This window comes from Heptranchias perlo, unplaced genomic scaffold, assembly GCF_035084215.1.
Source record: "Heptranchias perlo isolate sHepPer1 unplaced genomic scaffold, sHepPer1.hap1 HAP1_SCAFFOLD_597, whole genome shotgun sequence".
Lineage (NCBI taxonomy): Eukaryota > Metazoa > Chordata > Chondrichthyes > Hexanchiformes > Hexanchidae > Heptranchias > Heptranchias perlo.
The window spans coordinates 94,225-113,799 of NW_027139620.1; the positions used below are offsets into that span (position 1 = coordinate 94,225).

The 19,575-nt window shown below is 53.5% G+C and overlaps 1 protein-coding gene across 1 annotated transcript in view; it reads left to right on the forward strand.

The window, feature by feature from the left end:
* The window catches only part of LOC137316641 (tau-tubulin kinase 1-like), a gene marked incomplete at its 3' end in the record, with an annotated part of 88,719 nt that overhangs the window by 49,479 nt on the left and 19,665 nt on the right, over nucleotides 1-19,575 (forward strand). Inside the window, exon 2 of the mRNA XM_067980491.1 lies at nucleotides 1,688-1,846. Coding sequence (XP_067836592.1) covers nucleotides 1,739-1,846 — 108 coding nt within the window. The remainder of the gene's footprint in view (nucleotides 1-1,687; nucleotides 1,847-19,575) is intronic.

Here is a 19,575-nt window from a genome sequence, read left to right on the forward strand (position 1 = left end):
CCCCCGTATCTACGGATGTTTGGAAGATTATGGCCAGTACCTCCGCAATTTCCACCCTTCCCTGGATGGAGTATAATGTGGGGAAATGTGAGGTTATTCACTTTGGCAGGAAGAATAGAAAAACAGAATATTTTTTAAATGGTGAGAAACTGATAAATGTTGGTGTTCAGAGGGATTTGGGTGTCCTCGGACAAGAAACACAAAAAGTTAACATGCAGGTCCAGCAAGTAATTAGGAAATCAAATGGAATGTTGGCCTTTATTGCAGGGGGTTGGAGTACAAGAGTGAGGAAGTCTTACTACAATTGTACAGGGCCTGGGTGAGACCTCACCTGGAGTACTGTGTACAGTTTTAGTCTCCTTATCGAAGGGAGGATATACTTGCCTTAGAGGCGGTGCAGAGAAGGTTCACTAGATTAATTCCTGGGATGAGAGAGTTGTCCGATGAGGAGAGGATGAGCAGAATGGGCCGATACTCTCTGGAGTTTAGAGGAATGAGTGGTGATCTCATTGAAACATGTAAGATTCTGAGGGGGCTTGACAGGGTAGATGCTGAGAGATTGTTTCCCCCTGGCTGGAGAGTCCAGAACGAGGGGGCATCGTCTCAGGATAAGGGGTCGGCCATTTCGGACTGAGATGAGGAGGAATTTCTTCACTCAGAGGGTTGTGAATCTTTGGAATTCTCCACCCCAGAGGGCTGTGGATGCTGAGTCATTGAGTATATTCAAGGCTGAGATCGATAGATTTTTGGACTCTCGGGGAATCAAGGGATATGGGGATCGGGCGGGAAAGTGGAGTTGAGGTCAAAGATCAGCCATGATCTGATTGAATGGTGGAGCAGGCTCGAGGGGCCGAATGGCCGACTCCTGCTCCTATTTCTAATGTTCTTATAATGTCGAACAGCTTGCATTTGTGTTGCAGCTCATCACCCGTGTGTCCTGGATCGCTTCACATTGATCAGTTTGTGAAGTGCAGTCACTGTAATTCTTCACAATAACCCAGAGAACGAGAGATAAAGTCCCACCCGGGCCGTTTGAGAATTTGAATTCAGTTTAAGAAATCTGTAAAAGTGACCGTGAAACTGTCGGATTGTCGTAAAAACCCAACTGGTTCATTAATGTCCTTTCGGGAAGGAAACCTGCCGTCCTTACCCGGCCTGGGCCCATATGTGACTCCATTCCCCACACCAACAGGATTGACTCTGAACTGCCCTCTGAAGGGGGTCCAGCAAGTCACTCAGTTATCTCAAACCTGGGCAGCGAGGGACGGGCAATAAATGCCAGCCTTGCCAGCGACGCCCACATCCCCAGAATGAATGAAAAAGTTCCAGAAATGTGGGATCAAACAGCAGTGAGGTAATCTGTTATTGGAGATGATGGTTGAGGGACAGATATTGCCCAGGACGCCGGGGGCAACTCCCTGCCCTTCCTGCAATGGTGCCATGGGATCGTCCACACCAGCTGTGCATCGCTGGTCTCAGTTTGGTGCCTCGTCCGAAAGACGGCCTCTCAGTGCAGCACTCCCTCAGGAAAGTTGGCCGAGATTATTTGCTCGAAGCCAGGAGTGGGGCCTGAATCCATGAGCTTCTGACTCGGGGGTGACGATGGGACCACAGCATCGGGCTTGAAGGTGGGGAGGGTTTAAATCCCAATAATACAAGCAATCAGGGACCTTTCCTTGTTTTGCAGGTAAATGGACCTGTTTGGATGGAAGCTGCGTGAGTTCTCCCTGACTGCCCAATGCAGTGCCTAGCAGCTGCTACCCGGGACGAGGCAAACATGAGTGGGGGAGGGGAACAGGTCGACATTTTGCCTGTCGCCTTTCTTGTCAAAGATCGCTGGAAAGTGGTGAGCAGCATCTGGTTTCATCACCTGTATCCTCGTACACCCGACCCCACCATGGACACTATCCACCCATTGAATCCCCTCGTACACCCGACCCCACCATGGACACTATCCACCCATTGAATCTCCTCGTACACCCGACACCACCATGGACACTATCCACCCATTGAATCTCCTCGTACACCCGACCCCACCATGGACACTATCCACCCATTGAATCCCCTCGTACACCCGACCCCACCATGGACACTATCCACCCATTGAATCTCCTCGTACACCCGACACCACCATGGACACTATCCACCCATTGAATCTCCTCGTACACCCGACCCCACCATGGACACTATCCACCCATTGAATCTCCTCGTACACCCGACCCCACCATGGACACTATCCACCCATTGAATCTCCTCGTACACCCGACCCCACCATGGACACTATCCACCCATTGAATCCCCTCGTACACCCGACCCCACCATGGACACTATCCACCCATTGAATCCCCTCGTACACCCGACCCCACCATGGACACTATCCACCCATTGAATCTCCTCGTACACCCGACACCACCATGGACACTATCCACCCATTGAATCTCCTCGTACACCCGACCCCACCATGGACACTATCCACCCATTGAATCCCCTCGTACAGCCGACCCCACCATGGACACTATCCACCCATTGAATCCCCTCGTACACCCGACCCCACCATGGACACTATCCACCCATTGAATCTCCTCGTACACCCGACCCCACCATGGACACTATCCACCCATTGAATCCCCTCGTACACCCGACCCCACCATGGACACTATCCACCCATTGAATCCCCTCGTACACCCGACCCCACCATGGACACTATCCACCCATTGAATCTCCTCGTACACCCGACCCCACCATGGACACTATCCACCCATTGAATCCCCTCGTACACCCGACCCCACCATGGACACTATCCACCCATTGAATCTCCTCGTACACCCGACCCCACCATGGACACTATCCACCCATTGAATCCCCTCGTACACCCGACCCCACCATGGACACTATCCACCCATTGAATCTCCTCGTACACCCGACCCCACCATGGACACTATCCACCCATTGAATCCCCTCGTACACCCGACCCCACCATGGACACTATCCACCCATTGAATCTCCTCGTACACCCGACCCCACCATGGACACTATCCACCCATTGAATCCCCTCGTACACCCGACCCCACCATGGACACTATCAACCCATTGAATCTCCTCGTACACCCGACCCCACCATGGACACTATCCACCCATTGAATCCCCTCGTACACCCGACCCCACCATGGACACTATCCACCCATTGAATCTCCTCGTACACCCGACCCCACCATGGACACTATCCACCCATTGAATCCCCTCGTACACCCGACCCCACCATGGACACTATCCACCCATTGAATCTCCTCGTACACCCGACCCCACCATGGACACTCTCCACCCATTGAATCTCCTCGTACACCCGACCCCACCATGGACACTATCCACCCATTGAATCTCCTCGTACACCCGACCCCACCATGGACACTCTCCACCCATTGAATCTCCTCGTACACCCGACCCCACCATGGACACTATCAACCCATTGAATCTCCTCGTACACCCGACCCCACCATGGACACTATCCACCCATTGAATCCCCTCGTACACCCGACCCCACCATGGACACTATCCACCCATTGAATCTCCTCGTACACCCGACCCCACCATGGACACTATCCACCCATTGAATCCCCTCGTACACCCGACCCCACCATGGACACTATCCACCCATTGAATCCCCTCGTACACCCGACCCCACCATGGACACTATCCACCCATTGAATCTCCTCGTACACCCGACCCCACCATGGACACTATACACCCATTGAATCTCCTCGTACACCCGACCCCACCATGGACACTATCCACCCATTGAATCTCCTCGTACACCCGACCCCACCATGGACACTATCCACCCATTGAATCTCCTCGTACACCCGACCCCACCATGGACACTATCCACCCATTGAATCTCCTCGTACACCCGACCCCACCATGGACACTATCCACCCATTGAATCTCCTCGTACACCCGACCCCACCATGGACACTATCAACCCATTGAATCCCCTCGTACACCCGACCCCACCATGGACACTATCCACCCATTGAATCTCCTCGTACACCCGACCCCACCATGGACACTATCCACCCATTGAATCTCCTCGTACACCCGACCCCACCATGGACACTATCCACCCATTGAATCTCCTCGTACACCCGACCCCCCCATGGACACTATCAACCCATTGAATCCCCTCGTACACCCGACCCCACCATGGACACTATCCACCCATTGAATCTCCTCGTACACCCGACCCCACCATGGACACTATCCACCCATTGAATCCCCTCGTACACCCGACCCCACCATGGACACTATCCACCCATTGAATCTCCTCGTACACCCTGCCCCACCATGGACACTATCCACCCATTGAATCTCCTCGTACACCCGACCCCACCATGGACACTATCCACCCATTGAATCTCCTCGTACACCCGACCCCACCATGGACACTATCCACCCATTGAATCTCCTCGTACACCCGACCCCACCATGGACACTATCCACCCATTGAATCTCCTCGTACACCCGACCCCACCATGGACACTATCCACCCATTGAATCTCCTCGTACACCCGACCCCACCATGGACACTATCAACCCATTGAATCCCCTCGGACACCCGACCCCACCATGGACACTATCCACCCATTGAATCTCCTCGTACACCCGACCCCACCATGGACACTATCCACCCATTGAATCTCCTCGTACACCCGACCCCACCATGGACACTATCCATCCATTGAATCTCCTCGTACACCTGACCCCCCCATGGACACTATCCACCCATTAATCCCCTCGTACACCCGACCCCCCCATGGACACTATCCACCCATTGAATCCCCTCGTACACCCGACCCCACCATGGACACTATCCACCCATTGAATCTCCTCGTACACCCGACCCCACCATGGACACTATCAACCCATTGAATCCCCTCGTACACCCGACCCCACCATGGACACTATCCACCCATTGGATCTCCTCGTACACCCGACCCCACCATGGACACTATCCACCCATTGAATCTCCTCGTACACCCGACCCCCCCATGGACACTATCAACCCATTGAATCCCCTCGTACACCCGACCCCACCATGGACACTATCCACCCATTGAATCTCCTCGTACACCCGACCCCACCATGGACACTATCCACCCATTGAATCCCCTCGTACACCCGACCCCACCATGGACACTATCCACCCATTGAATCTCCTCGTACACCCGACCCCACCATGGACACTATCCACCCATTGAATCCCCTCGTACACCCGACCCCACCATGGACACTATCCACCCATTGAATCCCCTCGTACACCCGACCCCACCATGGACACTATCAACCCATTGAATCTCCTCGTACACCCGACCCCACCATGGACACTATCCACCCATTGAATCCCCTCGTACACCCGACCCCACCATGGACACTATCCACCCATTGAATCCCCTCGTACACCCGACCCCACCATGGACACTATCAACCCATTGAATCTCCTCGTACACCCGACCCCACCATGGACACTATCCACCCATTGAATCCCCTCGTACACCCGACCCCACCATGGACACTATCCACCCATTGAATCTCCTCGTACACCCGACCCCCCCATGGACACTATCCACCCATTGAATCTCCTCGTACACCCGACCCACCATGGACACTATCCACCCATTGAATCTCCTCGTACACCCGACCCCACCATGGACACTATCCACCCATTGAATCCCCTCGGACACCCGACCCCACCATGGACACTATCCACCCATTGAATCTCCTCGTACACCCGACCCCACCATGGACACTCTCCACCCATTGAATCTCCTCGTACACCCGACCCCACCATGGACACTATCCACCCATTGAATCTCCTCGTACACCCGACCCCACCATGGACACTCTCCACCCATTGAATCTCCTCGTACACCCGACCCCACCATGGACACTATCAACCCATTGAATCTCCTCGTACACCCGACCCCACCATGGACACTATCCACCCATTGAATCCCCTCGTACACCCGACCCCACCATGGACACTATCCACCCATTGAATCTCCTCGTACACCCGACCCCACCATGGACACTATCCACCCATTGAATCCCCTCGTACACCCGACCCCACCATGGACACTATCCACCCATTGAATCCCCTCGTACACCCGACCCCACCATGGACACTATCCACCCATTGAATCTCCTCGTACACCCGACCCCACCATGGACACTATACACCCATTGAATCTCCTCGTACACCCGACCCCACCATGGACACGATCCACCCATTGAATCTCCTCGTACACCCGACCCCACCATGGACACTATCCACCCATTGAATCTCCTCGTACACCCGACCCCACCATGGACACTATCAACCCATTGAATCCCCTCGTACACCCGACCCCACCATGGACACTATCCACCCATTGAATCTCCTCGTACACCCGACCCCACCATGGACACTATCCACCCATTGAATCTCCTCGTACACCCGACCCCACCATGGACACTATCCACCCATTGAATCTCCTCGTACACCCGACCCCCCCATGGACACTATCAACCCATTGAATCCCCTCGTACACCCGACCCCACCATGGACACTATCCACCCATTGAATCTCCTCGTACACCCGACCCCACCATGGACACTATCCACCCATTGAATCCCCTCGTACACCCGACCCCACCATGGACACTATCCACCCATTGAATCTCCTCGTACACCCTGCCCCACCATGGACACTATCCACCCATTGAATCTCCTCGTACACCCGACCCCACCATGGACACTATCCACCCATTGATTCTCCTCGTACACCCGACCCCACCATGGACACTATCCACCCATTGAATCTCCTCGTACACCCGACCCCACCATGGACACTATCCACCATTGAATCTCCTCGTACACCCGACCCCACCATGGACACTATCCACCCATTGAATCTCCTCGTACACCCGACCCCACCATGGACACTATCAACCCATTGATCCCTCGTACACCCGACCCCACCATGGACACTATCCACCCATTGAATCTCCTCGTACACCCGACCCCACCATGGACACTATCCACCCATTGAATCTCCTCGTACACCCGACCCCACCATGGACACTATCCATCCATTGAATCTCCTCGTACACCTGACCCCCCCATGGACGCTATCCACCCATTAATCCCCTCGTACACCCGACCCCCCCATGGACACTATCCACCCATTGAATCCCCTCGTACACCCGACCCCACATGGACACTATCCACCCATTGAATCTCCTCGTACACCCGACCCCACCATGGACACTATCAACCCATTGAATCCCCTCGTACACCCGACCCCACCATGGACACTATCCACCCATTGGATCTCCTCGTACACCCGACCCCACCATGGACACTATCCACCCATTGAATCTCCTCGTACACCCGACCCCCCATGGACACTATCAACCATTGAATCCCCTCGTACACCCGACCCCACCATGGACACTATCCACCCATTGAATCTCCTCGTACACCCGACCCCACCATGGACACTATCCACCCATTGACATCCCCTCGTACACCGACCCCACCATGGACACTATCCACCCATTGAATCTCCTCGTACACCCGACCCCACCATGGACACTATCCACCCATTGAATCCCCTCGTACACCCGACCCCACCATGGACACTATCCACCCATTGAATCCCCTCGTACACCCGACCCACCATGGACACTATCACCCATTGAATCTCCTCGTACACCCGACCCCACCATGGACACTATCCACCCATTGAATCCCCTCGTACACCCGACCCCACCATGGACACTATCCACCCATTGAATCCCCTCGTACACCCGACCCCACCATGGACACTATCAACCCATTGAATCTCCTCGTACACCCGACCCCACCATGGACACTATCCACCCATTGAATCCCTCGTACACCCGACCCCACCATGGACACTATCCACCCATTGAATCTCCTCGTACACCCGACCCCCCCATGGACACTATCCACCCATTGAATCTCCTCGTACACCCGACCCCACCATGGACACTATCCACCCATTGAATCTCCTCGTACACCCGACCCCACCATGGACACTATCCACCCATTGAATCCCTCGTACACCCGACCCCCCCATGGACACTATCCACCCATTGAATCTCCTCGTACACCCGACCCCACCATGGACACTCTCCACCCATTGAATCTCCTCGTGCACCCGACCCCACCATGGACACTATCCACCCATTGAATCTCCTCGTACACCCGACCCCACCATGGACACTATCCACCCATTGAATCTCCTCGTACACCCGACCCCACCATGGACACTATCCACCCATTGAATCTCCTCGTACACCCGACCCCACCATGGACACTATCCACCCATTGAATCTCCTCGTACACCCAACCCCACCATGGACACTATCCACCCATTGAATCTCCTCGTACACCCGACCCCACCATGGACACTATCCACCCATTGAATCCCCTCGTACACCCGACCCCACCATGGACACTATCCACCCATTGAATCCCCTCGTACACCCGACCCCACCATGGACACTATCCACCCATTGAATCTCCTCGTACACCCGACCCCACCATGGACACTATCCACCCATTGAATCCCCTCGTACACCCGACCCCACCATGGACACTATCCACCCATTGAATCCCCTCGTACACCCGACCCCACCATGGACACTATCCACCCATTGAATCCCCTCGTACACCCGACCCCACCATGGACACTCTCCACCCATTGAATCTCCTCGTACACCCGACCCCACCATGGACACTATCCACCCATTGAATCCCCTCGTACACCCGACCCCACCATGGACACTATCCACCCATTGAATCTCCTCGTACACCCGACCCCACCATGGACACTATCCACCCATTGAATCTCCTCGTACACCCGACCCCACCATGGACACTATCCACCCATTGAATCTCCTCGTACACCCGACCCCACCATGGACACTATCCACCCATTGAATCTCCTCGTACACCCGACCCCACCATGGACACTATCCACCCATTGAATCTCCTCGTACACCCGACCCCACCATGGACACTATCAACCCATTGAATCCCCTCGTACACCCGACCCCACCATGGACACTATCGACCCATTGGATCTCCTCGTACACCCGACCCCACCATGGACACTATCCACCCATTGAATCTCCTCGTACACCCGACCCCCCATGGACACTATCAACCCATTGAATCCCCTCGTACACCCGACCCCACCATGGACACTATCCACCCATTGAATCTCCTCGTACACCCGACCCCACCATGGACACTATCCACCCATTGAATCCCCTCGTACACCCGACCCCACCATGGACACGATCCACCCATTGAATCTCCTCGTACACCCGACCCCACCATGGACACTATCCACCCATTGAATCCCCTCGTACACCCGACCCCACCATGGACACTATCCACCCATTGAATCCCCTCGTACACCCGACCCCACCATGGACACTATCAACCCATTGAATCTCCTCGTACACCCGACCCCACCATGGACACTATCCACCCATTGAATCCCCTCGTACACCCGACCCCACCATGGACACTATCCACCCATTGAATCCCCTCGTACACCCGACCCCACCATGGACACTATCAACCCATTGAATCTCCTCGTACACCCGACCCCACCATGGACACTATCCACCCATTGAATCCCCTCGTACACCCGACCCCACCATGGACACTATCCACCCATTGAATCTCCTCGTACACCCGACCCCCCCATGGACACTATCCACCCATTGAATCTCCTCGTACACCCGACCCCACCATGGACACTATCCACCCATTGAATCTCCTCGTACACCCGACCCCACCATGGACACTATCCACCCATTGAATCCCCTCGTACACCCGACCCCCCCATGGACACTATCCACCCATTGAATCTCTTCGTACACCCGACCCCACCATGGACACTCTCCACCCATTGAATCTCCTCGTGCACCCGACCCCACCATGGACACTATCCACCCATTGAATCTCCTCGTACACCCGACCCCACCATGGACACTATCCACCCATTGAATCTCCTCGTACACCCGACCCCACCATGGACACTATCCACCCATTGAATCCCCTCGTACACCCGACCCCACCATGGACACTATCCACCCATTGAATCGCCTCGTACACCCGACCCCACCATGGACACTATCCACCCATTGAATCTCCTCGTACACCCGACCCCCCCATGGACACTATCAACCCATTGAATCTCCTCGTACACCCGACCCCACCATGGACACTATCCACCCACTGAATCCCCTCGTACACCCGACCCCACCATGGACACTATCCACCCATTGAATCTCCTCGTACACCCGACCCCACCATGGACACTATCAACCCATTGAATCCCCTCGTACACCCGACCCCACCATGGACACTATCCACCCATTGAATCTCCTCGTACACCCGACCCCACCATGGACACTATCCACCCATTGAATCCCCTCGCACACCCGACCCCACCATGGACACTATCCACCCATTGAATCTCCTCGTACACCCGACCCCACCATGGACACTATCCACCCATTGAATCTCCTCGTACACCCGACCCCACCATGGACACTATCAACCCATTGAATCTCCTCGTACACCCGACCCCACCATGGACACTATCCACCCATTGAATCTCCTCGTACACCCGACCCCCCCATGGACACTATCCACCCATTTAATCTCCTCGTACACCCGACCCCACCATGGACACTATCCACCCATTGAATCTCCTCGTACACCCGACCCCACCATGGACACTATCCACCCATTGAATCTCCTCGTACACCCGACCCCACCATGGACACTATCAACCCATTTAATCTCCTCGTACACCCGACCCCACCATGGACACTATCCACCCATTGAATCTCCTCGTACACCCGACCCCACCATGGACACTATCCACCCATTGAATCTCCTCGTACACCCGACCCCACCATGGACACTATCCACCCGTTTAATCCCCTCGTACACCCGACCCCACCATGGACACTATCCACCCATTGAATCCCCTCGTACACCCGACCCCACCATGGACACTATCCACCCATTGAATCTCCTCGTACACCCGACCCCACCATGGACACTATCCACCCATTGAATCTCCTCGTACACCCGACCCCACCATGGACACTATCCACCCATTGAATCTCCTCGTACACCCGACCCCACCATGGACACTATCCACCCATTGAATCCCCTCGTACACCCGACCCCACCATGGACACTATCAACCCATTGAATCTCCTCGTACACCCGACCCCACCATGGACACTATCCACCCATTGAATCTCCTCGTACACCCGACCCCACCATGGACACTATACACCCATTGAATCTCCTCGTACACCCTGCCCCACCATGGACACTATCCACCCATTGAATCTCCTCGTACACCCGACCCCACCATGGACACTATCCACCCATTGAATCTCCTCGTACACCCGACCCCACCATGGACACTATCCACCCATTGAATCTCCTCGTACACCCGACCCCACCATGGACACTATCCACCCATTGAATCTCCTCGTACACCCGACCCCACCATGGACACTATCCACCCATTGGATCTCCTCGTACACCCGACCCCACCATGGACACTATCCACCCATTGAATCTCCTCGTACACCCGACCCCACCATGGACACTATCAACCCATTGAATCTCCTCGTACACCCGACCCCCCCATGGACACTATCAACCCATTGAATCCCCTCGTACACCCGACCCCACCATGGACACTATCCACCCATTGAATCTCCTCGTACACCCGACCCCACCATGGACACAATCAACCCATTGAATCCCCTCGTACACCCGACCCCACCATGGACACTATCCACCCATTGAATCTCCTCGTACACCCGACCCCACCATGGACACTATCCACCCATTGAATCCCCTCGTACACCCGACCCCACCATGGACACTATCCACCCATTGAATCTCCTCGTACACCCGACCCCACCATGGACACTATCCACCCATTGAATCCCCTCGTACACCCGACCCCACCATGGACACTATCCACCCATTGAATCCCCTCGTACACCCGACCCCACCATGGACACTATCCACCCATTGAATCCCCTCGTACACCCGACCCCACCATGGACACTATCCACCCATTGAATCTCCTCGTACACCCGACCCCACCATGGACACTATCCACCCATTGAATCCCCTCGTACACCCGACCCCACCATGGACACTATCCACCCATTGAATCTCCTCGTACACCCGACCCCACCATGGACACTATCCACCCATTTAATCTCCTCGTACACCCGACCCCACCATGGACACTATCCACCCATTGAATCTCTTCGTACACCCGACCCCACCATGGACACTATCCACCCATTGAATCCCCTCGTACACCCGACCCCACCATGGACACTATCCACCCATTGAATCCCCTCGTACACCCGACCCCACCATGGACACTATCAACCCATTGAATCTCCTCGTACACCCGACCCCACCATGGACACTATCCACCCATTGAATCCCCTCGTACACCCGACCCCACCATGGACACTATCCACCCATTGAATCTCCTCGTACACCCGACCCCCCCATGGACACTATCAACCCATTGAATCCCCTCGTACACCCGACCCCACCATGGACACTATCCACCCATTGAATCTCCTCGTACACCCGACCCCACCATGGACACTATCCACCCATTGAATCCCCTCGTACACCCGACCCCACCATGGACACTATCCACCCATTGAATCTCCTCGTACACCCGACCCCACCATGGACACTATCAACCCATTGAATCTCCTCGTACACCCGACCCCACCATGGACACTATCCACCCATTGAATCTCCTCGGACACCCGACCCCCCCATGGACACTATCCACCCATTGAATCTCCTCGTACACCCGACCCCACCATGGACACTATCCACCCATTGAATCTCCTCGTACACCCGACCCCACCATGGACACTATCCATCCATTGAATCTCCTCGTACACCCGACCCCCCCATGGACACTATCCACCCATTGAATCTCCTCGTACACCCGACCCCACCATGGACACTATCCACCCATTGAATCCCCTCGTACACCCGACCCCACCATGGACACTATCCACCCATTGAATCTCCTCGTACACCCGACCCCACCATGAACACTATCCACCCATTGAATCCCCTCGTACACCCGACCCCCCCATGGACACTATCCACCCATTCAATCTCCTCGTACACCCGACCCCACCATGGACACTATCCACCCATTGAATCTCCTCGTACACCCGACCCCACCATGGACACTATCCACCCATTGAATCTCCTCGTACACCGGACCCCCCCATGGACACTATCCACCCATTGAATCCCCTCGTACACCCGACCCCACCATGGACACTATCCACCCATTGAATCTCCTCGTACACCCGACCCCACCATGGACACTATGCACCCATTGAATCCCCTCGTACACCCGACCCCACCATGGACACTATCCACCCATTGAATCTCCTCGTACACCCGACCCCACCATGGACACTCTCCACCCATTGAATCCCCTCGTACACCCGACCCCACCATGGACACTATCCACCCATTGAATCTCCTCGTACACCCGACCCCACCATGGACACTATCCACCCATTGAATCTCCTCGTACACCCGACCCCACCATGGACACTATCCACCCATTGAATCCCCTCGTACACCCGACCCCACCATGGACACTATCAACCCATTGAATCTCCTCGTACACCCGACCCCACCATGGACACTATCCACCCATTGAATCTCCTCGTACACCCGACCCCACCATGGACACTATACACCCATTGAATCTCCTCGTACACCCTGCCCCACCATGGACACTATCCACCCATTGAATCTCCTCGTACACCCGACCCCACCATGGACACTATCCACCCATTGAATCTCCTCGTACACCCGACCCCACCATGGACACTATCCACCCATTGAATCTCCTCGTACACCCGACCCCACCATGGACACTATCCACCCATTGAATCTCCTCGTACACCCGACCCCACCATGGACACTATCCACCCATTGGATCTCCTCGTACACCCGACCCCACCATGGACACTATCCACCCATTGAATCTCCTCGTACACCCGACCCCACCATGGACACTATCAACCCATTGAATCTCCTCGTACACCCGACCCCCCCATGGACACTATCAACCCATTGAATCCCCTCGTACACCCGACCCCACCATGGACACTATCCACCCATTGAATCTCCTCGTACACCCGACCCCACCATGGACACTATCAACCCATTGAATCCCCTCGTACACCCGACCCCACCATGGACACTATCCACCCATTGGATCTCCTCGTACACCCGACCCCACCATGGACACTATCCACCCATTGAATCTGCTCGTACACCCGACCCCACCATGGACACTATCCACCCATTGAATCCCCTCGTACACCCGACCCCACCATGGACACTATCCACCCATTGAATCTCCTCGTACACCCGACCCCACCATGGACACTATCCACCCATTGAATCCCCTCGTACACCCGACCCCACCATGGACACTATCCACCCATTGAATCCCCTCGTACACCCGACCCCACCATGGACACTATCCACCCATTGAATCCCCTCGTACACCCGACCCCACCATGGACACTATCCACCCATTGAATCTCCTCGTACACCCGACCCCACCATGGACACTATCCACCCATTGAATCCCCTCGTACACCCGACCCCACCATGGACACTATCCACCCATTGAATCTCCTCGTACACCCGACCCCACCATGGACACTATCCACCCATTTAATCTCCTCGTACACCCGACCCCACCATGGACACTATCCACCCATTTAATCTCCTCGTACACCCGACCCCACCATGGACACTATCAACCCATTGAATCTCCTCGTACACCCGACCCCACCATGGACACTATCCACCCATTGAATCTCCTCGTACACCCGACCCCCCCATGGACACTATCCACCCATTGAATCTCCTCGTACACCCGACCCCACCATGGACACTATCCACCCATTGAATCTCCTCGTACACCCGACCCCACCATGGACACTATCCATCCATTGAATCTCCTCGTACACCCGACCCCCCCATGGACACTATCCACCCATTGAATCTCCTCGTACACCCGACCCCACCATGGACACTATCCACCCATTGAATCCCCTCGTACACCCGACCCCACCATGGACACTATCCACCCATTGAATCTCCTCGTACACCCGACCCCACCATGAACACTATCCACCCATTGAATCCCCTCGTACACCCGACCCCCCCATGGACACTATCCACCCATTCAATCTCCTCGTACACCCGACCCCACCATGGACACTATCCACCCATTGAATCTCCTCGTACACCCGACCCCACCATGGACACTATCCACCCATTGAATCTCCTCGTACACCTGACCCCCCCATGGACACTATCCACCCATTGAATCCCCTCGTACACCCGACCCCACCATGGACACTATCCACCCATTGAATCTCCTCGTACACCCGACCCCACCATGGACACTATGCACCCATTGAATCCCCTCGTACACCCGACCCCACCATGGACACTCTCCACCCATTGAATCTCCTCGTACACCCGACCCCACCATGGACACTCTCCACCCATTGAATCCCCTCGTACACCCGACCCCACCATGGACACGATCCACCCATTGAATCTCCTCGTACACCCGACCCCACCATGGACACTATCCACCCATTGAATCTCCTCGTACACCCGACCCCACCATGGACACTATCCACCCATTGAATCCCCTCGTACACCCGACCCCACCATGGACACTATCCACCCATTGAATCCCCTCGTACACCCGACCCCACCATGGACACTATCCACCCATTGAATCCCCTCGTACACCCGACCCCACCATGGACACTATCCACCCATTGAATCTCCTCGTACACCCGACCCCACCATGGACACTATCCACCCATTGAATCTCCTCGTACACCCGACCCCACCATGGACACTATCCACCCATTGAATCTCCTCGTACACCCGACCCCACCATGGACACTATCCACCCATTGAATCTCCTCGTACACCCGACCCCACCATGGACACTATCAACCCATTGAATCCCCTCGTACACCCGACCCCACCATGGACACTATCCACCCATTGAATCTCCTCGTACACCCGACCCCACCATGGACACTATCCACCCATTGAATCTCCTCGTACACCCGACCCCACCATGGACACTATCCACCCATTGAATCCCCTCGTACACCCGACCCCACCATGGACACTATCCACCCATTGAATCCCCTCGTACACCCGACCCCACCATGGACACTATCCACCCATTGAATCTCCTCGTACACCCGACCCCACCATGGACACTATCCACCCATTGAATCTCCTCGTACACCCGACCCCACCATGGACACTATCAACCCATTGAATCTCCTCGTACACCCGACCCCACCATGGACACTATCCACCCATTGAATCTCCTCGTACACCCGACCCCACCATGGACACTATCCACCCATTTAATCTCCTCGTACACCCGACCCCACCATGGACACTATCCACCCATTGAATCTCCTCGTACACCCGACCCCACCATGGACACTATCAACCCATTGAATCTCCTCGTACACCCGACCCCACCATGGACACTATCCACCCATTGAATCTCCTCGTACACCCGACCCCACCATGGACACTATCCACCCATTGAATCTCCTCGTACACCCGACCCCACCATGGACACTATCCACCCATTGAATCCCCTCGTACACCCGACCCCACCATGGACACTCTCCACCCATTGAATCTCCTCGTACACCCGACCCCACCATGGACACTATCCACCCATTGAATCTCCTCGTACACCCGACCCCACCATGGACACTATCCACCCATTGAATCTCCTCGTACACCCGACCCCACCATGGACACTATCCACCCATTGAATCTCCTCGTACACCCGACCCCCCCCATGGACACTATCCACCCATTGAATCTCCTCGTACACCCTGCCCTACCATGGTCTGTACACACCTGTTTAATCTCCTCGTACACCCTACCCTACCGGAGTATAAGGAATAAATTAAATGAACTACAGGTTCAAATTCAAATTGGAGGGTATGACATGATAGCTATTTCTGAGACATGGCTGCAGGATGTTCAGGATTGGGAACGAAATATACCAGGTTATAAGGTCTACAGGAGAGACAGGGAAAATGGAAGAGGGGGAGGAGTAGCCTTAGTGATTAAAGATGAAATCAATTCAGTGATAAAGGAGGATATAATGAGAGGTAAGCAGCCAACAGAGACCTTATGGGTTGGATTGAGAAATAGGAAAGGATCTAAGACTATAGTGGGAGTTGTGTATCGGAGCCCTGGCAGCAGCTCTGAAGTGCTAGATTGTATAAATGCAGAGATTAGACAAGCGTGTAAGAAAGGCATAGTGGTCTTAATGGGGGACTTTAACCTTCACATAGATTGGGGAAAAGCAGACTAGCAACTGTCAGAAAGGTAGTGAATTTCTTGAGTGTGTCCGGGATAGTTTTCTACAGCAGTATGTCCTAGAGGCAACAAGGGGGCAAGTCATACTAGATTTAGTAATGAGTAATGAACCAGATTTAGTTAACAGCTTAACTGTGCGTGAACATCTATCCAATAATGACCATAACATGATCGAGTTCAAGGTAGTGTTTGAAAGGGAAAAAAGTGAATCAGCTGCTAAGATTCTAGACTTGGGTAAGGCCGACTTCAATGGGATGAGACAGAGACTGTCCACAGTAAACTGGGCAAATCTGTTAATGGGTAAAACGACCGTTTATCAGTGGGAAATGTTTAAAGAAACATTTAACGTGATACAGAATCGGTTTATACCCCTGAGGGGCAAGAACTCTACTTGCCAAAAAAAACAGCCATGGACAACTAAAGAGGTGAGGGACAGTATAAGACATAAGGAAAGGGCATACAAAAAGGCAAAAAATGGCACAGATCCTGGTGAATGGGAAAGATACAAAGATCAACAAAGGGTCACAAAACAGATAGTAAGAGCTACAAAAAGAGAGTATGAAAAGTAACTTGCAAGGGATATCAAAACCAATACGAAGAACTTTTATAGTTATATTAGGAAAAAGAGGGTGGTCAGGAGCAGTGTTGGCCCCTTAAAAACTGAAAGTGGGGATATTGTCATTGATAATGGGGAAATGGTGGACATGTTGAACAATTACTTTGTGTCAGTATTTACAGTAGAAAAAGAGGATAGCATGCCGGAAATCCCAAGAAAACTAATATTGAATCGGGGACAGGGACTCGATAAAATTAACATAAGTAAAGCAACAGCAATGAAGAAAATAATAGCACTAAAGAGTGACAAATCCCCAGGACCAGATGGTTTCCATCTCAGGGTTTTAAAGGAAGTAGGTGAGCAGATAGCAGATGCCCTAACTATAATCTTTCAAAGTTCTCTGGATTCAGGAACTGTTCTTCTGGATTGGAACATTGCACATGTCACTCCGCTTTTTAAGAAAGGAGAGAGAGGGAAACCAGGGAATTATAGACCAGTTAGCCTAACATCTGTTGTGGGGAAAATGCTGGAGTCTATAATTAAGGATAGGGTGACTGAACACCTCGAGAATTTTCAGTTAATCAGAGAGCCAGCATGGATTTGTGAAAGGTAGGTCATGCCTGACAAACCTGATTGAATTTTTTGAAGAGGTGACTAAAGTAGTGGAGAGGGGAATGTCAATGGATGTTATTTATATGGACTTCCAGAAGGCATTTGACATGGTCCCACATAAGAGACTGTTGGCTAAGATAGAAGTCCATGGAATCGAGGGAAAAGTACGGACTTGGTTAGGAAGTTGGCTGAGCGAAAGGCGACAGAGAGTAGGGATAATGGGTAGCTACTCACATTGGCAGGATGTGACTGGTGGAGTCCCGCAGGGATCTGTCTTGGGGCCTCAATTATTCACAATATTTATTAACGACTTCGATGAAGGCATAGAAAGTCTCATATCTAAGTTTACCGATGACACAAAGATTGGTGGCATTGTAAGCAGTGTAGATGAAAACATAAAATTACAAAGGGATATTGATAGATTAGGTGAATGGGCAAAACTGTGGCAAATGGAATTCAATGTGGACAAATGTGAGGTCATCCACTTTGGATCAAAAAAGGATAGAACAGGGTACTTTCTAAATGGTAAAAAGTTAAAACCAGTGGATGTCCAAAGGGGCTTAGGGGTTCAGGTACATAGATCATTGAAGTGTCATGAACAGGTGCAGAAAATAATCAAGAAGGCTAATGGAATGCTGGCCTTTATATCTAGAGGACTGGAGTACAAGGGGGCAGAAGTTATGCTGCAGCTATACAAAACCCTGGTTAGACCGCACCTGGAGTACTGAGAGCAGTTCTGGGCACCGCACCTTCGGAAGGACATATTGGCCTTGGAGGGAGTGCAGCGTAGGTTTACTAGAATGATACCCGGA